The sequence below is a fragment of the Sarcophilus harrisii genome, chromosome X (genome assembly GCF_902635505.1).
Source record: "Sarcophilus harrisii chromosome X, mSarHar1.11, whole genome shotgun sequence".
NCBI lineage: Eukaryota > Metazoa > Chordata > Mammalia > Dasyuromorphia > Dasyuridae > Sarcophilus > Sarcophilus harrisii.
The window spans coordinates 53,752,931-53,773,569 of record NC_045432.1 but is presented as its reverse complement, the minus strand read 5'-3'; the positions used below and the strand labels follow the sequence as shown (position 1 = coordinate 53,773,569).

At 41.4% G+C, this 20,639-nt stretch overlaps 1 protein-coding gene across 1 annotated transcript; it reads right to left on the bottom strand.

The window, feature by feature from the left end:
• Positions 1–6,585: 6,585 nt before the first annotated feature.
• Positions 6,586–20,410, bottom strand: LOC100916244 (tigger transposable element-derived protein 1). Its single transcript, XM_031945189.1, has 4 exons — positions 20,360–20,410; positions 18,625–18,698; positions 15,329–15,430; positions 6,586–9,854 (listed from the first exon to the last, which is right to left on the bottom strand). Exon 4 carries the CDS (start codon positions 9,832–9,834, stop codon positions 8,125–8,127), a length of 1,710 nt encoding a protein of 569 aa, XP_031801049.1. The 5' UTR covers positions 9,835–9,854; positions 15,329–15,430; positions 18,625–18,698; positions 20,360–20,410; the 3' UTR covers positions 6,586–8,124.
• Positions 20,411–20,639: the final 229 nt, after the last annotated feature.

The following is a 20,639-nucleotide window of genomic DNA, read 5'->3' as shown; positions in this document are numbered from 1 at the left end:
CGATTTATTTAGTACAGTGAGTCTTTCAGGACCTACAATTACACGGAGGATTGAAGAAATGGGAGACAATCTGCATCAGCATTTGCAAAACTCCATTAAAAAAATTTCATATTTTTCCTTGGCACTCGACGAAAGCAATGATGTTTGTGATTCTGCACGACTTCTAATTTTTAGTTGTGGTATGAATGATTATTTTGAAGGCATAGAAGAGCTTGCTGCACTGCAGAGCATCAAAGGAACAACTACAGGAGAGGATATCTATGAAAAGATTTGCCAAACTATGAATGGTTTGGAGCTGGATTGGGCTAAACTAGCCAGCATGACAAATGATGATGCTCCTAGCATGGTGGGGTTTAAGAAAGGAGTAATTGCTCACATTAACCAAGAGATGGACAAAAATAACCATTCTCATCCAATAGCCATACGCTGCCTCATCCACCAACAAGTGCTGTATAGTAAATCACTGAAGTGGGACTCTGTTATGAAAATTGTGGTATCTTGTGGTAACTTCTTTAGAGCTAATGCACTAAATCACAGGCAATTTCAGGAATTTCTGTCTGAACTAAATGTTGAGTATGAAGATGTTCTATATCACACAGAGGTCCGTTGGCTGAGTCGAGGGAGAGTTTTGAAACGTTTCTATGAATTACTTCCACAGATGACAACTTTTCTGCTTTCAAAAAACAAAGAAATAACAGAGCTCAATGATGCAGAATGGAAATGGCACCTTATTTCTCTGACAGATGTAACAGAGCTACTCAACAATTTCAATATGCAACTTCAAGGAAAGGGGAAGCTCATCTGTGATATGCAATCACATGTCAAAGCATTTGAAGTAAAATTAGGCCTCCCCATCAAACAAGTGAAGGAGGAAAACTTCTGCCATTTCCCCACAACTCAAAATCTATTAGTGGAAAAACCACTGATTGCATTCCCATACAAAATATCTGTGGATTCACGGGAAAAATTGCAAAATAGAGTTCCAATTTAGATTTAAAGAGCTTCATCTCCATGAACAGGACATACAGCTTTTCCATAATCCCTTTTCTATTGACATTGAAAAGGTGGATACAATTTACCAAATGGAACTGGCTGAACTGCAGAATTGTGACTCTCTGAAAGACGCATCCAAGTCAAGCAGCCTTCATAATTTCTATGCATCTCTCCTCTCTGAGACATACCCTCATCTCAGGAACCATGCACTCAAAATGGCAACCATCTTTGGCAGCACTTATATCTGTGAACAGACTTTTTCTAGAATGAAACATTTGAAATCTCCAACCAGATCAAGACTAACGGATGCACACTTGCAACACTTGTTATGACTAGCAGTGACAAATATGGAACCAGACATTGACCATCTCATTAGCCAAAAGCAGGCCCACGGTTCCCACTGAAATACTGGTAAGTTTGTTGATTTAACTTTACTTCATCTTAAATATTGTATTTGTCCTCGTTTTGTTTCTTCACTTCAAAATAAGATATATGCAGCGTGCATAAGAATTTGTTAATAGTTTTTGTTTTTACTATAGTCCGGCCCTCCAACCGTCTGAGGGACAGTGAACTGGCCCCCTATTTTAAAAGTTTGAGGACCCCTTCCCTAAGGCATTATGGAAAATGGAAGAGAAAAACGAAAAGAGGTAAAATTAGATGCATTAAAGTAGAATGAAGTGTATGGAAGTGGGGGAGGTAAGAAAAGATCTGAAACAGTCACTATGAGAAATGAGAAAGGAAGTACACAAGGATGAAGTAGGATTAATTGAGCTACAATGAGTTACATACCATCTATCTCTAATGAGTGAAAAACTGGATTTTGTGAATTTCTCCAAACTCCCAGCAGTCCAAGAACAAGAACATAGCAAAAGCATATTTTGACTTAAGCAGGCCCAGAGGCTGAGAGGGGTGGGGTGGAGTGTGGAAGGAAGCTTAAGCTAATAGCTACAGAAATATTCAAGTCAAAGATTCTGAGGGTCAGGGCTGAGAGTGTGAGCAAGTGAATTCAAATTTGGGAAGATAGCCTGGTAGAATAAAGATGGATCAGGGGAAGAAAACACAATAGTAAGGAAGCACAGATTGATGGATGGATGTGAAAGAGAATTGGGAGAGGTTTAATGGTAAGGTGGTGGTTGCAGAGTAGAATTGGAAAGTTTTGGATCTTGGGAAGTGATTCAGTTCTGAGATATGAGAGCTAAAGTGTGATATACCGTGTGGGGTGGAGGTCATTGAAGATGAATTTGGGGACATATGTGATCAAACTAGAAACATGAATATTGAAGACCCCAAGAATAATAGTAGGGCATGGGTTAGAGAACACCATGAACTGACACAAACTGACAGCTCTTAGAAGTGGCCATCTGGGGACAGTGGTACAGTACTGGGGAACAAAGACTGTCCATACTTCCTTCTGGTTCTGAGTTGTTGGGAAAGGAAGGTGAGACCACAATAAAGCTTTTGAGCAAAGGCTGGATAACCAATCGTTTGTCAAGAATGTTGTATCATGACTAATAGGGAAATACATTTAAAATGATTGTACATGTATAACTTATATCAGATTGCTTACTGTCTTGGGAAGGGGGAGATAAAGGAGAAAGGGAGAAAAAATTGGAACACAGAATCTTACAGAAATGAATGTTGAAAACTCTTTACATATAATTGGAAAAAATGAAATATTAAGTAAAAAAAAATGTTGTAGAAGGGAGCCTCCTCCAGTTACAGGTTTGATTAGATTGCCTCTGGAGCTCCTCCTGCTTCTGACCAGATTACAAAAGATGTGTCCTCAGAGGAAAGGTAGTGAGGAGGTATAAAAGATGCTGATTGAAAAATTCAAGGATATGGTGGAGGGTGGTGGTGGTGGTGGTGTTAAGAGAACAAGAGTGCAGACTGAGTTGGGGAACTAATTTGTTGCAGAATTGAGGGAGTTAGGAGGCGGTAGTTTGAGTATGGGGTCATGAGACCAGATGACCAAAAGGGCCGGTACAACAGTGGAACAGACAGAACTCAACTAAGACAGGATCTGCAATGTGAAATGTAATTTTTTTTCCCCTTGAGGCATTTTGGGGTTAAGTGACTTGCCCAGGGTCACACAACCAGTAAGTATTAAGTGCGTCTGAGGCCAGATTTGAACTCAGGTCCTCCTGACTTCAGGGCTGGTACTCTATACCCTGCACCATCTAGCTGCCCCTGAAATATAATTTTGTAAGATGAGGAAGGGTAATTGAGTGTTAACAACTCTGTTCTACTACTGAACCATAGTGATGCCACGCACAATACTTCCCAGTGACCTGATTTTTGGTTGGACTTGTCATGACACTGATGGATGTCAAGGCTTGCCAAATTTAGCAACAAGTAACTAGTGTGAAAATTCCTTCCCAGAATTTCTCGGGAATTTTATTTTTCTAACTTTCAATTCCTGAGAAAAATCAGGTAAGAAATTAGGGGAAAGTATTGTGATTCTCCTTTGAGAATGACAGATTAATCAACATAGAGACGTTACTAATTCAAAGGAATACAAGTCAAAAACATTAGCAGGAAATGCTGATGTGCTGTCATAGATTAAAGTCAACATTTCCATAAACCAGGAAGGGAGCACATTGGAGAGAAACAGTCATGGTCTATTCAGTCTTGCTTGCAATTTGCGTTACTGGTGCATGTTCATGGCTCTATTATATGAGTCATTCTTCCAAATAAAATGTATATAATGAGTTTACACACATAGTATACTTTGTACAAATCTTACAGGTGGTATTATAAGAAATAAGTTTTGGAAGAAAAATAAGCCTTTAATTGGCAATGACTGTTTGTAGAGCTATTAACCTTGCTAGATCTGAATGATAAATTATTCAATAGTGTTTTCCAATGTTAGAAAATTCACTACAGGCTACAGTTCTTTTTAAATACTATTAAACTTGCCATTTATATTCATAATGATAAGTAGAGTATGAAGAATCTTGAAAGTAGTTTTAAGAAAAATAAAATCAGCCATTTCATTGCCAGATATGGTTTAAGTCATTGGCACAATATATTGATTCTTAATAAAATTTATGTATTTGTTACTTTTTAAATAGAAAACCTCTGAATTTTTTATTAAAATCATTACAGAAAAATAATTTACTGTTTATTGTCTTGGTCACTGATTTAAAATATTGTAAATAAAATATTATGAAAAATACAGAATGACTTGTGATTTTAGGAATTTTCAAGAATTCCGATTTCTCATTCCCAATTTGGAAACACTAGGAACAACAAATCAATTTTGGCTCCAAAATGTCTCACCTTTCCATTGTACCTTCAAGATCCCTTCCAACTCATTCTTTGAGATCAGGGACAAAAATGTTCCCTGGTTCAAGTAAGCCTATTTATGACTTAGCTATGAAGGGTTCACTATGAAGTGAACAGGAATTAGGGAGATGAAAAAGAGAAAGAACATATATCAGAAAGTTTGTTGTTTTTCAGTCATGTCCAACTCTTTGTGACCTCATTTGGGGATTTTCTTGGCAAAGATACCAGAGTGATTAGTCATGTCCTTCTCCAGCTCATTTTACAGATTAGGAATTGAAACAGACAAGGTTGAGTGACCTAAGTCACACATCTAGTAAATCACTGAGGCTGGATTTCAACTCGGGTTTTCCTGACTCCAGACCTGGCACTCTAACCACTGCACCACCTAGGTGCCCGAACTCCAAGATAAGCCAGATTTCTCTTCTTATGTAGCTTCCAACAAATTCTTCCCTCTCCTTTATTTTAGGTACTTGACGAGTCCCATATTTCCAAACTCATGGAATCTATGTTCTGCAAATGTCTAGGGTCCCTGTGCTTTTATCAACCAAATAACTAAAACTTCATAGCAATTATTGCTGTGATCATTCTTGGTAAGAGTCAAAACCACCAATAGAAGTTTTTATTAAAAGTAATTTTTCAAAAGGATTAGTTATAGGTGGAGTAGAACTGGGATACTGCCTATCACCAATCAGGAAAAGGGCAGACAATCTGAACTCCGCCTTGGGAAAAAAAAAAAATCACAGGAGGAAACCACAGATCAAAGTTGGCACAATTGGACAGAAGAAATCCTAAGTGACATTTAATATCCCTAGGATCTCAGGTAGCAGAAGGAAGCAAGGGGGCCCCACATATGTCATCTCTAACATCCCATTTATTAAGAACTTAGGCATTCAGCATCAGAATACCATCACAATCTGGGCATATAATGGCAAAGACAGATTTATTCATAATGGTTTAGACTTCTGTGACTGCCTTGCTTTTGACCATTTCCTAAGTGTAACTCTCCCACAAAATGCCACCATAACAGAAAATAGGTTATCAACACAATTGTATTTTTTGTTTAGGTCTATATGACATTTCAAAATCTTTGGCAGTATTCCTAGCCCTCTGCTGTAGTCCACTAAGTACAAAGGAGCTTTCTATCTCTCTGGTTGCCTTCTCAAACCCCTCATATGATTAACTTGGGAAACAGAATTTGTTCATGAAGCCTGCCACCTGAAATTTACTAATATTGTCCTAAATCTTGTTTTCTAGGGTTTTAAAAAATTAGGCATAGCCACATTCCCCTCTATCACATCCATTTTCAGAGTATAATAGAAACTCTACTACCAGTTTTGTCCTCTATTTTTTTCTTAACTTAATATTTTCCCCCTATTGTATGTAAAAATTTTTTTTAACTTTCATTTTTAAAACTTTGGGGTCTAGATTCTTTCCCCTCATCCCTCCCCACCACACTCCCATATTAAGAAAGCAAGAAGCTGATAAGCCATACAATTTTTAAGAAAAAAAAATCATAAAAGAAACAGGATTAATACTAACCTTGAGACAGATTCTTGAAATAGTAGTCCACTGGTATTGTCACTTGCATCCTTCTTGAGAAGACAGACCGATGGCTACACAGCTGTATTTCCCACAGAGCACTTTGCCAAGGCTGAATTTTCTAACCAAACTCAATTTTTTTGGTAGTTTAGAAAGGCAAGGTTCTGTTCAAATCATGAGGCACTTCATTTGCTGTAGCACTTACAATCAGGCAAAATATCACAACAGATCCACGTTGCATCTGGTGATACATCTAGCTTTCCTGCTTCTTGCATAGTCAGTATTATACAGCTTATGACTATGATGCAGTGAATGCTCTCCACCACCACCATTCCCCCAAGACTATCACTAAGGTGCCTCCACTGGACCCAGGGCTGCTTTCAGACATCACACAAGAATTGGATTTGCCCTTTCACTAAATATCCTTGCCCAGAAATACAGATCAACTCTGTAACAAGCCTTCAGTGTGACAGATAACTGGACAATTTGTGTAGACTTCTCCCATTTGCAAAGAGATTTGCTCATGAGAATATCATGAGATAAATTTTGCAGGCATTAGCCTCATTTTACAAATGGGCAAATCAAGGTTCAGTTAAGTTGAATGGTCAAATAGCTGGTAAGATTTGCAATCTAAGCCTTAGATTCTGAATCTATTCACATCATTCCACACCATGGAGAATTCTGAAAAGCAGAAGCAGGCCAGAAAAATCAGGAGTAAGAGAGAAAGACACAAGACGATGACATCAAGCAGTACTCGGCACAAAGTAAGTATTTAACAAATGCTCATTTATTGATTTATTGGATTTAAACTTTTAAGGTACAGTAATGATAGCAGCTCACATTTCTACATTTTCATTTTCAAAGTGTGAGGTAGGTTAGATAAGTAACATTCCCATTTTAACAGTCAAGACACTAAAGACTGAAAAGGCTAAATAACATAGCAGTGGCAACCCATAACAAGTGGTGGAACCTGGCCTCAGATCCACATCTGATACCACATAATGCTGATTAACAAACAGGTTTTTAAAACACTTTGTTAAAGAGAGTAAAACACCATTGCTAGAGACAGAATCATTCGAAGCAATGGTGAATGCTGTTACTTAGCAATTTGAAGAGTGGCTAGCAGGGGCAGCCAGGAAGAAATGTTTTTTCTCAGCAAAGGGGTTTGATAAATCATTTTTTCTATGTGAAAAAAATCATTAAGGCAGTCCTGAACTCCTGCACACTGGATGGAGAGTTAAGAACAGAAATACAAGACATAGCAGGAACCCAAGGTATCCCACACTTTGCTCTTTTACCAATTTTCCTCTAAGTCAGGGAATTCCCAATTCATGAGATCTAGGGTAGCTGAGCCACCATTTCAATTCTCAATAGGTATGACCTGGGAAAGGACAATAGACAATTTTGCTCCCAAAATGTCTTTCCACAGATGATTCAGGAAGCTTAAAAACTGCAAGAGATATAGAAGAAGCAATCAATGTATTCAGTCAATGAATAAATGAGGTACTTGGCTCAGAACCCTAAAGAGGTACTTGAAAGTTAGTGGATTTCTCAGAGGCTAGGATATTCAAAATTTTTGTTAAAGCAAATAAAAGAAGGAGAAATCTAGGTGGTTTATTCAAGTACCTGTGATATTAAGATGCACATGGATATCTTGCTGCAAATGGTACCAGTGCACAGAAAACTAGGCTTAAAGCAGCTCTGGGTTCAAATCTTTACCTTTGGCACATATTGGCTCTGTGAACTTGGGCAAGTCACTTGACATTGGCACAGGGGTTCCTTCCCCTTGGAGTTACCTATACCAATACGCTCACAGGCCCAGTGTTCCTCACCTTAGCCCCTCTTAAAGTGGTATCTTTTTTCTCATAGTCTTTACATATAGCTAGAAAAATAGTAGTGATTTATTTTTCCCAAGTGGATTAATTTCAGCTTCAAAGATCACTGTCCATTTTGGAAAAAAAACCCTGAATTCCAGGTTTCAGTAACCAATCAGCATCATCTAGGAGCAAGAACTTCAACCTAGAAGGCCAGGGAAAAATTTCAGTTTGTACAGCTCTCCACATAGGAGTATATCCCAGAGGATTAAGCTTGTGTTTTAGGTTGTCACAAGGGGGGAATTATGATATGTCAAGATCACTTAATTCTAAAATCGCCATATGTGCTGTACAAAAGCACATTAACAATGTTTTCAAATTCATGTAGACTTTTAAAATGTATAACTCACCACACACACACACACACACACTCAAAAAGCAGCTTTTACTCTAGCCTTGTTTCCCTGCACTGTCAGGAGGATGAGCTGAGGGCTCATGAGTTGCACAGGTTGGCAGATGAACCTGACTGTGACTCTTGTGGCTGAGGGTTAGGTTTCTCTAAGAAAACTTCCAAATTAGCTGGACATGCCTTCTTTCTGTCCTGGAGCATTTCTGAGTAGCAGTCCATAGCCTGTAAAACTGTCCGCTTCACTGAACAGCTTCGTTCACAGTCAGGATCGTTCTCTGACAAAACCTCTAATGCATGTGAAATTTCAGCCAAGCAATCAGACAGAACCTTCGTTGTTAATATTCGTTCTGGGGCAGGCTCCTTCTCATCATCCTTGCTCTCGACTTTTTCCTCTGGAAAGCCCTGGGGATCTTCGTTGGATGTGTCTCCTGAGTTATCCAACAGCTCTTGTACATCATCGAGGGTGACCTCCTCAAAGCCTAGTAGCTTTGCCAAGTGCTCGACCTCTGTAGCAATAGCCAAAATCTCAGACTCTACCTCAAAGAAATCATTCTCTAAATCAGGCCACACTTTGCGCCAAACACTACTCAAGTAATGGCTATTCACCTCTGCCCAGGATATTTTGACATTGTCGATTGCCTTCATGATGTTATAATCCTTCCAAATTTCCCTGACTGAAAACTGCTTATTATTTCTGTTAACCTCAAGTATCTGACTAAACATGCACCTCAGATAATAAGCTTTAAACACTGCAAAAACACCCTGGTCCAGGGGTTGCAGAAGTGAGGCTGTGTTTGGGGGAAAAAACAAGACCTCAAGGGGAATACATGTCTGAAGCGAGTCAAAATTTGACAGGTTGCCCATGGAACTATCTAAGATTAACAGTGCTTTGGGTTTAAAACCATATTCTGTGCAATAACACTGAACCACAGGACAAAAATGATTAACAATCCAATCATTAACCATGTCTGTTGTCACCCAGGCCTTTTTGTTGGACTTCCAGATAACAGGCAGAGTAAGTTTAGAAAAACCTCTCATATGTTTAGGAGTCTCAGAATGGTAGACGACTAGAGGCTTCAGTTTAATGTTTCCTGAGGCGTTACTACCTAGCACGACAGTCAGACGGTCTTTAACAGCTTTCAAGTCAGCAGCATCCTTCTCTTCTTCAGAGAGAGCTCTGGAAGGCAAGCGTTTCCAGAACAGTGCTGTTTCACTCACATTAAAAACCAAATTTGGAGAATATTTTCCTCTCTCGATCACAGCCTTGAGTGCTGCGGGAAATTCTGCTGCTGCCTTAATGTCAGCACTGGCACTTTCCCCCAAGATGCGAATGTTACTAATTTTATTTCGTTTTTTGAACTTCTCAAACCATCCACGGGAAGCCACAAATGTTTTACTGGATTCTTCACCTGCCTGTGCTTTCAAATGATCAAATAAACTCAGAGCCTTCTGCATGATCAATGCCTGGCTCAGCGGCATGTTATGCTGTATCATGTTATCCACCCAAACACTTAACATGTTCTCCATTTTCTCCATGACACTACTTCGGATTCGGGTCACCTTGGCAGCAGTGAGGTTACTAGAATTGTGCACGGAGGCCTTCACTCTGTCAGCTTGGTTTAAAATGGATTTTAAGGTTGACTGTGCCAGGCCAAATGAACGGGCCACCTCACTCTTCGTCTCTCCAGCTTCTACTCTCTTGATTATCTCGATTTTCCTTTCCAAAGAGATAGATTTGCGCTGGATTTTCTTCTCTGAAGCGCCACTACCGTCAGATGGGCGTTTGGAAGACATAATGAATGTGTCTAATTTCTCTGCCAAAACAAAAATTGAATGGATTCCGTTAAAGTCTGAGTAATATTAAGGCATGCTAAGAGTAACTAGAAGGATACCTGAGTCAGCCCCCTCCAAGCTACAGCATGGCACAATGGAAAGGGTACTTCATCTGTACTTGATAGACCTGGATTCAAATTCTTCTTTGCCACCTGTGTAATTCTGGACAAGTCACTGAATCTCTCTGCCCTTTGGTTTCCTCATGGGCAAAATGAGACAGCTGGCTCCGATGAGGTCTCAGACCCCATCTCTTCTAATTCTAATTCTGATTCTATGATCAGAGTGGCTTGGCTTACAACTTATCTACTACAGTAGATACTACTACTGAGATACTACAGTATCTCAGAAAAATATGGAACTTTAAAGTTTAGAAATTTAAAACTTAAAACTCCAACTGAAGAACGAGCACAGAAAAAGCAAGTGGCTTGCCCAGGATCATACAGTCTTGATGAGAGTCAAGGGCTCTATAGCCTACTACAATCTCAAAAACAGGATAGAGAACTGATTTGATTCAACAAATATTTATTAAGCAGCTTTAATATGTATGGTATTGTGTGAGGTTCTGGGATAGAAAATTTGAATAAGAGATAATCCCTGCCTTCTTGGAATCTTCAGTACAGCCAGGGAATGGGACATGTAGATATTTATAATATAAATAATTTACTGAAAGTGCATGAAGAGAAATGCATTACAAAGTTCGAGGGACATAAAAGCGTTTCTTATACAAGAGATCAGAAAATGTTTACTGAGGGAGGTGGCGTTTGGTTTGGCTTTAAAGAGTAAGCATGGAAGTCAGTCAAGGAGCTGAAACTTTGTTTTCTTTTTCTTTTTTTGCTGAGGCATTTGGGGTTAAGTGACTTGCCCAGGGTCACACAGCTAGGAAGCATTAAGTGTCTGAAACCAAATTTGAACTCAGGTCCTCCTGACTTCAGAGCTGGTGCTCTATCCACTGCATCACCTAGCTGCCCCGAGCTGAAACTTTTGTTAGATATGGAGAACCAGTGAAAATCTTTAGGCAGGGGAGCAATACATAAGAATTCTTCTGACAACAGGATGAGGGACAGATTGGAAAGGGAAGCTAATGGAAGGCTACTGCAAAAAATCCAGATGGCTGGGAATCAAAACCTATGGTAGGATGGTGACAATAGAAACAGAGAAATGGGCAGAGAGATATGGAGATGTAACCAAAAAGGTTACAAAGAAATATAAATTTTGATCCCGGAAACCTTGCAAGATATCTTGGGGTTTATGGGCTACATTTCTTTTAAGGACCATGCTTTAAACCAAAACGATGCACTCACTGATTGGGTAACAGGAGGTCCCAGCCCAAGCTGCAATTGGTCATTGTTTGAGTCCTGATGTTCAGTGAGTGTAAATAGCCATTGTTTCTGTTTTGGCCAGAAACCCTGAAAGTCTTCCTTCTCAGATTTATGTTATTTATTTTTCTGACCAAGTAAAAGAGGCAGAGAATGGCCTCTTATATTTCTTTGGGGAGAGCACCTGCAGATAAGGCTATGATTCCCTATTTGGACAAAGGAAGAGAAAAGGGAGGTAGGGGACAGAAGGAGGGAAGGAAGGAAGGGGGAAAGAGACAGGGAAAAGAGGAAAGCAGGAAGGAAGGAAAGAAGGAAGGAAGGAAGGAAGGAAGGAAGGAAGGAAGGAAGGAAGGAAGGAAGGAAGGAAGGAGGAAAGGAGAGAAGGAAGGAAGAAAGGAAGGAGGGAAAGAAGAAAGGAGGGAGGGAAGGAAGAAAAAGAAAGCAAGAGAAAGGAAGGAAGAAAGACAAAAGCAAGAGAGGAAAAAGGAAGGAAGGAAGGAGGGAAGAAACAGGGGAAGGAAGGGAGGATGGAAGGAGAAAAGGGGGAAAGGAAAGAAGGAGGGAAGGAAGGGGGAGGGAGACAGGAAAAGAAGGAAAGATGGATGGAAGGGAAGTAAAGGAAAAAAGAAAGAGAAAGGAAGAAATACAAAAGAAAGAGGGGAAAAAAGGAAGAAAGGAGGGAAGGGATGGAAGGAAGGAGGGAAGGAAGGAAAAAGAGTGAGGAATAGAAGAAAGAAAAAGAAAGAGAAAAGACAAAGAGAAATGGAAGAAAGGAAGGAAGGAAAGAAAGAAGAAAGGAGGGAAGGAAGAAGGGAGGGAAAAGAGTGAGAGAGAAGAAATGAGGGAATGAGGAAAGGAAGAAGGGAAGGAAGGAAGAAGGGAGGGAAATGGAAAGGAGAAGAAATGGTGGAAAGAAAGAAGGAAGGAAGGGAGGGAAGGAGGAAGAGAAAGGAAGGAAAGAAGAGAAAGAAAGGAAGGAAAGAGAGAAGGAAAGAGAAAGGGAAGGAAGGAGAAAAGAAGGAAAGGAAGAAGGGAGGGAAGGAAGGGGAAGAGAGACAGGGAAAGGAGGAAGGAAGGAAGTAAATAAAAAGAGCAAGCAAGAGAAGGGAAGGAAGACAAAAGAAAGAGAAAAAAGGAAGAAAGGAGAAAAGATGGGAAGGAAGGAGGGAGGAAAGGAACAGTGAGAGAGACAAGGAAGGAAGGAGAGAAGGAAGGGGGAAAGAGGAAGAAAAGAAGGAAGGAGGGAAAGAAAGGAAGTAAAGAAAGAAAAAGCAAGAGAAGGGAAGGAGGGAAGAAAAAGGGGAAGGGAGGAAGGAGGGAGGAAAGGAAGGGGAAAGGAGACAAGGAAGGAAGGAGGGAGAGAGGGAGGGGGGAAGGAGAGAGAAGGAAGGAAGAAAAGAAGGAAGAAGCGGGGAAGGAGGGAGGAAGGAAGGGGGAGAGGGAGGGAGAGAAGGAGGAGCAAACTGCATTGCCCAAATGCAACTGGCTAGTTGGGTCCCCAGTGGGGCAGCTACTGCGACTCAAAGATATTTGTCCTTCCTTTTTAAAGAGGAGCATGACATCATGGAGGTAGGTGATGACATGATGTGCAAGTGAATTGGGTTGAAGTGAGGGAGGACTGGGTGAGGGCACCAGCCTCCCTTTCCCCTCAAGAGCTATCTGGGTCCAGTGGCCAAATATAGATTAGGATTGCTTGATATGGCTCCAGTTGCAGGGGGAAACCTGGCCCTTTTTAAGCTAAGGTCTTCAACAGGTTTCAGTTTGACTGTAGGCCTGTGCCCATTCACTAATTAAGGCTAGGTAAGAAAGGAGGCAGAAAATTTCTTCTTTTACCAGGTCAAAAAAAGAAAAATCGATCTGAGAAGGGCCAATTGCTATGTACACTCCCTTGGAGCCAATTGGAGTCCACCATGACCAAATGAGGTCTGAAAGTAGTATGCAAAAACCCCAAAATGAAGGGAAAGAATGAATGAGTGCCAAAGAAGACAATGTTGAAAAGAGAGGGTTGGCAGGAAAGCCAGGGAACAGCTTGTGAAAGATTTGGGGAGGGCAGAAGGAGACAGTGGAAGGAGACAGACAAATAAAAAAGTTCAGAGAACCACAAGTTCCCTAGGAAACTAAGAGAGGAGACAATTTCCATTTAGAATAAAGGGGTGGCAGACACATCAACTACTGAAGAGAGAGAAGGCCTGTGGACGTGGTCATCATGCTTTTTGTATGTAGCAACAATCCAGTGTCATGGTAGGCAGTGTTCAAGACCCCAGAGGCTACAAGTCCAACCTACTTATTTGGGAGGTGAGGAAAGTGAAGCATATGACTTTTCCAGGATCATACAGCTAGGAGGTATCAGGGCCAAACATGTTTATCTCATCTGTTCCTCACTACAACCCTGGGTGGCCAGAGGGTGGGGTGGGCTGGTGATCTTATTATCCCTATTCTCCAGCTGAAAAAACTGAGGTTGAAAGAGGTTCAGCATCTTGCCTAAGGTCACACAGCTTGTATCTGAGACCACATTTGAACTCATGTCTCCCTGATTCGAGACCCAGCATATTGCCCTCTGTGTCACCTAGCTAGCTGCTCATTGAAATTCAAAGATATAACTGACTCCCAGGCCAGTGCAAACTCAAGTCGGTTTCAATTCTTACCATGTTCTGTCTAATGCTTTGGAAGAGAACGAAATTCCCAAATAATGCCCGAACCCTAGTGTTGCTGTTTTCCAAGAAAATTTATAAATATCCCATAAGCCACCTAATTAATAATGGAGAAAATCAACATTCACAGGCCTACAACAAATTTTAAGGCATTAACCCAACCCTGATCTTCAGTCCCATGCCAGGAAACATATTCTTCTTCTCACTAATGGAGCATCCCTCTCTGCTAATCCAATTGCAAAACTAGTCATTTTGCAACACGTGCCCCGCAATGAAATTGGGTTCTCTGAGACTTCCTTTTGCATCTTCCACTGGAGCCCTTTCCAAAGGGATCAGCAGCTGAGAGAGAATAGCTTCACTTCCTTCTGAAAGTATCCATTAACAGTTTCAGAACTGGGCTAAGCTTAGGCTCTTCCCCTAAGCCTCTCCAAGCACAGGTTTCACAGTGGAATCTAACTCACTTATCCACAAGCCCATTTCTATGGCATGGAAGGATAGACTGGAAAGAGGACTGGATTTGAAATCAGAGGTCTTGGGTAGTTAAGAGTTTTGGCTCTGCCACTGCTGCCTGCGTGTAGCGGGCAACCTGAGTGAGGTTACATATGAGGAAGGGAATACACATTTATGAGTGCCTCCTTTAGTGCCAGGAATTTGATCCTCACAAAAACTCTGGAAGAGTTCGGTGCTATTTAATATTAGCCCCACTTTCCAAGCTCAAACAGCTAATAAGTGTCTCAGGCTAGAATTGAATCCAGAACTTTCTGACTCCAGGCCCAGTGCTCTATCCAGATGCCCTATTTAACTTCTCTGGGCCTCAGTTTCTTATTCTGTAAAATGAAAAATGAAAGTACTTGATATTGCTCATCTTCCAGCTCTACGAAGATCAGAGTTCAAGTTCTACCTTTGGGACATACTGGTATTATGACTGGGCAAGTAACAACTTCAATACTCTACGCCATTCCTATTCCTCACCACAAGCTCTCTACACTAATGAAAGCCCAGGTCCAGGCCTTATCACTTCACATGGGTTCTCAATTGAGTCTCAAACAAACAACCCTCAGGAAGGAGGTGTTAGTTTTACTCCCACTTTACAGATAAGAAAATTAGACTCAAGGAGGTTCAGATTGCTATGAAGTTTCTGAGGCAGAATTTGGATCCCAACCTTTCTGCCTCTTACTGCACCCCATCCACTGTGCCATGCTGCTTCTCCAGTCATGAACTTAGTGTAATGTGGGAATAATAGTGGATAAAGGTAAAAAGACAGGGGCCACAGCAAGGGCAGGCAGGAAGGAGAACCAACTGGCTGGACTAAAGAAAACAACCAGCGTAAGAAGAGGGAAAAGGGGAACTTCTTGTTCATGCCAGTTCCCATAGTCCCTTCTTCTTACACTGAAGAATCTTCCCATCCAATATAGAAACAAAGCCTGTTCCCATCTAGCTGTCACTGTCTTTGGATCCCGTATTTCTGATTCCTTTTGCCTCACTCACCATCAAGAAGGTTTTCAATCTCAGTGTGGGACAGATGTAGGACCAAGGGCAGATCTGCTCGATCCAGCTGGGATTTCAAGACAGGTTTGGAAACTGGAACTCCTGCTTATGGGAAAAGAAGGTGGTCATAGCTACAGTAGTTCAGTGAAAAGAATTCTGAAATCAGTCACTGTGTTCAGATAATGGTGGAAGGAAAGGAAAATTGCACAGATGATATATTTGCAGAGAAACAGAAAGACAGACAGACAGACAGGACACAGGACACAGACACAGACACACACATACATGAGCAAGCCAGGATCTCTCTGAATGGCACATTCCTTCACATGTATGTCCTGAGTAGAAAGAAGGATCCAATGTGGGCTGGGGTAGAAGATTTGAAGAAGGTCTTGATGTAGAATGGAAGGACTAGGTTTTTCAACTTTCCCTTGGTAGGATAATAGGAAACGCCTAAAGACTGGATCATCTCTGTATTTGAACCCTGGGGAAGCATGGGCCTCCCAAGGATAGGAAAGGCACAGTTGAAGGACAAGCTTCGGAAAGCTGCCTACTCCTATCTGTTCACAGAACAGAGAAATAAATCCTACAGAGCAGAAATGCTCTGTGTTTGTGGCCTGAAGATCTCTGGACATAAATCTGACTTGCTTCATTGACCTCAAGGCCAAAGCACAAAAAGTCCTGAGAAGGCCGCTGAAAAGGATCCATCAAGATGAAGAAGCAGCTTCTTGATATTCATCATGTCAGTCTCAACAGATCACAGAGAAACAAATATGAGCACAGATTTTAAAATCTGGCTTCCTTTAAATCTGAAATTCTTTGATTTAGGGTAAACCAAAGAAGTCATGCTTTTAATGAAGTAACAATTCCCATGTTATTTTTGTCATTGTTATAATCAGGCTCATTATAATGGGATTTCACTACCTGCAAGTAAAGAAACACTTTTTCGTTATTTCCAAGGTGACTCGCCTACCATGAATTTTAGGTCTGGTAGAGGAGACTGTACTCACCCCATGTCTGCGCTCCTTGTGGATGCAAAACCTTGCAAATATCTCCTCCGGTCCTCAAGTCGTTGAAGACTTAAATGGTGCAATTTCATCCCACACCATCTGAATCCCTACCATCTTCAAAGCATTATGCTAGCATAACAACACAGTCCCCGCATCTTAGCTACTTATGATCCTAATATCAGAGTTTAAATAGATGCACAAATTACCACTATACAAAACAGTCAGAGGACTGACAGAGGCAAAAGATGCTCTGGGAATTTAGAAGGAGAAATAACTTCTGGCTGGGGTCATGAGGAATGGTTCATGGAAAAGTTGGCATTTGATCTTGATGGCTGACATTCAGAGGTGGGCCTGAGGATGGGAATGGCCAAGCAAAGGAACAGAGGCAGGAAAGCATGGCCTATGATTGGGGCGGGGGGATGGCAAGTAGAACTATTTGGCTTCCTCCCAGGATTGGTGAATGAACAATAAGGTAAAACAAAGGTCAGCCTGGGAAGCCACCTTGCCCCTGCCCTCATCCTGAGTTTAGACTGCAACCTGTAAATAGTGGGGAGCCATGAAAGGTTTTAGAGCATGAGAATGACATGGTGCACATGGCTTCTAGGAAGAAAGAAGATGGTATGGGAAATTAACCAGAGGCAGGAAGGTCAGTCAGGAAATCCGATCCTTTGAAAGAAGCCGCGGCAAGCGTTTGTGAAGAAAGAATCAATGTGAATGATTAGATGGAGGTGGGAGGAGGACCTATGGAAAAAAGACACACACAACTGGGATGTCAAAGAGATGGCCTGATGGAGAAAAATGGTGGGTGGTTTTAAACATGTGGAATTAGGATGAATAACAACTGGATACCCAGGGGAAATTGTGTACATGGCAGCTGGAAACAGGACAGAAATGAAAGCAGAAATATATATGGGTAGCAATGGGAGGAGAGGCGATCTCCAAAGCAGAGAATAAGGGAGAGTTGAGACCACAATCTGTAGCGCTTTCTAAATGCAGGGGTGGAAAAAGGAATGAGCAGCGAAATAGGAGAATCCTGTGCCAGCAAATAGTTCATTTCAAGAAGAAGGTAGGCAACAGCGTCAGATGCTACAGAGAGCTATAGAGGATGAGGATGGAAAAAATGCCAATGATTTTGTTACCCCACTGGTGTCCTCAAACAGAAGCTGCCCTGCCCCTTGACCATCTGAGTTGTCTTTCCTTGGACCAGCTCCTTGATATCTTACTCCTCATGTGATCATCAGAACTACAGGCAGCATTCCGCATACAAACAACCAAGCAAAATAGCAGGACCCTGTTAAACTCGGTAAAAGAAATCAATTAGGTATATCTGAGATTTAGCTTACAATTGCTTATGAAATGTTTGCTTATGTTACATTTTTTCCTTTATTAGTACAAAGGCTTTTAAAAAGAAGGGGGAAGAAACTGGAGAATACATGTAGCAAGAGAAGTCCATAGGTTGGCAATTACCAACTACACTAGCCTAAAACAAGTTTCCTTATGTTCCTGGCCAGATATAAAATCCTATGTTTAGGAGTATTATTATCATCACAATTCATGTTTATATAGCATTTCAAGGAACATTCTCATGTCCATAGTATACCAAATGAGGAAATCAAGAAAGAGTTTTTTTTTGTTTGTTTGTTTGTTTGTTTTTTAAACATCCAACAGCAGGGCTGCGATGGAAGGTGAGGGTAGGTCGGTGGGTGGGAGTTCTTACCCAAGGAGGCCACATTCCCATAATTCTCCAGCATCACGTCCCTGTAGAGCCTTCTCTGAGCAGGGTCTGGTAGCCCCCATTCCTCCTTTGAGAGATACACAGCCAGATCCTCAAATGTCACCAACTCCTAAAAGAACAGGTTCCTGCTGCCCCCAGGACAATCTCAGAAGTCTGCTTCAGGATGAGATGCACAGGCAGCAAGGGTGAGGTGTAGCAGCTCAGAGGACATGCAAAAGTGGATGTTAGAGTGGAGGAAAAGAGGGACACAGAGCATGGCACAGGACAAAGAACAGCCCGTTAGGAGAGCCTGGGTTCCATTCCTAGCCCTCCCACTAACCGATCAAGATCCTGCAGTCAAATCACAACCTTTGCACAATTCAGTTTCCCCATCTCTGAAATGGGAAGAATACAAGTCCATGTCTATAACCCAGGAGGAAGAGCCCAGGCTCTTAGGGGACCTGCAGCCCCTGGATGGCACAGTGCTGGGGAGAGATGCTGACAGAAGGAGCCAAGCCAACACTCAGGCAGCAGCAATGGAATCTTGGGAAGGAGGGAAGGGGACTGGAGCTCACCTGAGGCCCAGCTGTCAGGAGGACACCTACCATCACCTTGTGGGAAAGGGCAAGAACCTACTGAGTAGTTGGCACTAAGAAAAGTGAAAAGAGCCACGAGTGAGATCAAGTTTGGCCTTGGGCTCCCTCGCTGCAAGACCAGAGAGCCCCATTTTTCCCAGTGATAAAACCACATTAAAGCCTACTTTTAAAATAGAATTTTAATTCTCTGGAAGAAACCATCCCTTCAGGTGGAAAATTTCACCAGGGATTCCCAGAAGAAAGGAAAGGAGTTCTGTCAAGAGAGTTTGGGAAACCAGGATCCCTCTACAAATTTTAGTAGCATTTCCAAACTGTTGTGAGTAAATTCAATAAAAGTAAATTGATACCAAAAAAAACCCCCAAAACCCCAACCTGAGTATTTGCTTTAAATTGGTTTTAAATTATAAAAACCTGTTTTAAAAGATTAAAATCCCTTTGGATGATAACTGTAAACTATAAGGGAACCATAGTAGAATTGTAATCTAACCTTCCCAGTTTACAGATGAGGAAACAGGCCCAAGAGGGATAAACCAATGCAAGACATGGTACAGAAGAGAATCCTGGGCTGTGGGCAAGGGACAAAATCTTTGCCTCAGTGCCTTTATCCTTGCAATGGCAACACATGATGTTATGGTAAGGAAAATAATCAAGAAGGTGTGATGTGGAGTACTCCAGGTGACAACATTGGTGGCAGACACAGGACCAAAATGTCAATCTCCTAACTCCTCAGCAAATACTCTTTATCAACTCTCCTGGCAAATACCTTCTTTTAAGCAAGGGCCAGCTCTAGCAACTAGTTGTTCTCTAGAAGGTTCAAGTGAGAGGAAGAAGGGGTCACCAAGGGCACTTCCCACATATGCTAAGAACAGCTGGGGTTAAAGAGGGTACAGAAGTCCCATGGATGACTGGTGATGGCCCAGAATGCAGTAAATGATTTTGGATTCTTCAACATCTGACTGAGCTCTGATCACTCCACAGTGCCTGCTTCAGCTGCTTTCATGGCTGTTGGAACATATTGTTTTAATCTGCCCATTCCTCTGAGGAAAGTCTTTGCAAGCTTAGAATAGACATATCACTAACTCACTGACAGGTCTGAGTCCTATAAGTGACCTTAAAACTAGTTTAGCCCTTCTGCTGAAATGCTGAAATGGTTCACTCAGATGTAGCCATTGTACACACTACAGGTTCCTGTAGTCACAGGTGAGACTTTGGTGCCTCAGGTGGACCCTAAAGGTAGATGAGTAGCCCTGAAAAGGGCTTGGTAAACTCTGCCACTAGAGGTGCTAATCCTCTTGAACATCTCTATTTTATACTTTAGTTCTGTTCAATACATTCATATGGACCTGAAGGCAAATTTGAGATACAGAGCAAGAAATAAAACTATTTCAAAAATTGAAGTTGGTATATCTAAGAGAAGTTTGATCCGATCTTTAGAGAATTTGATAAATGAACATAGAATAGTTGATGTTATTTGGTTTTTTAAAATAATAGTAGTAATCCTTTGAAAATCATGTGGAAGTCATACAAAAGCATTTTTGGCACCCTTTCAAAATTATCTGTGAAAATTTTATTGGTGTGTGGTATTTCATTTTTAAAAATGGTGCTGAAACAACTCAATAAAGCATTTTAAGACTCCTCTAAAAAAAAAAAAAAAGCCCCATATAGACTGGTAGAGAGGAAGGTTCTGGTTCACAACCCATGCTATGTGACATACCTAAAGAACACCCAGGCCTGTTCCACCTGTAACTGTCCCGGGTCTCTGCAAACTCACGTCAACACTTCTCAGACACTCCGAGGATGCAGAACAGCAGCCCAAGAGGAGATGGGATGCCAGAGGTGAGAGCAGTGGTAGCCAAACAAGAGGAGGATAAATTCTCTAGTTGTGCAGGCTCGAGGACGTTTAGACAACACTCACTGTGTCCTAAGTGTGGAAGGTCTTCCTTGTTGCTCTGGAATCATGGAACTGGGGTCAGATGTTTATCATTTTTGAGTAA

Coding starts and splice junctions, on each gene's coding strand:
- LOC100916244 (XM_031945189.1), bottom strand. CDS start 9,834: ATGTCTTCCAAACGCCCATCTGACGGTAGTGGCGCTTCAGAGAAGAAA.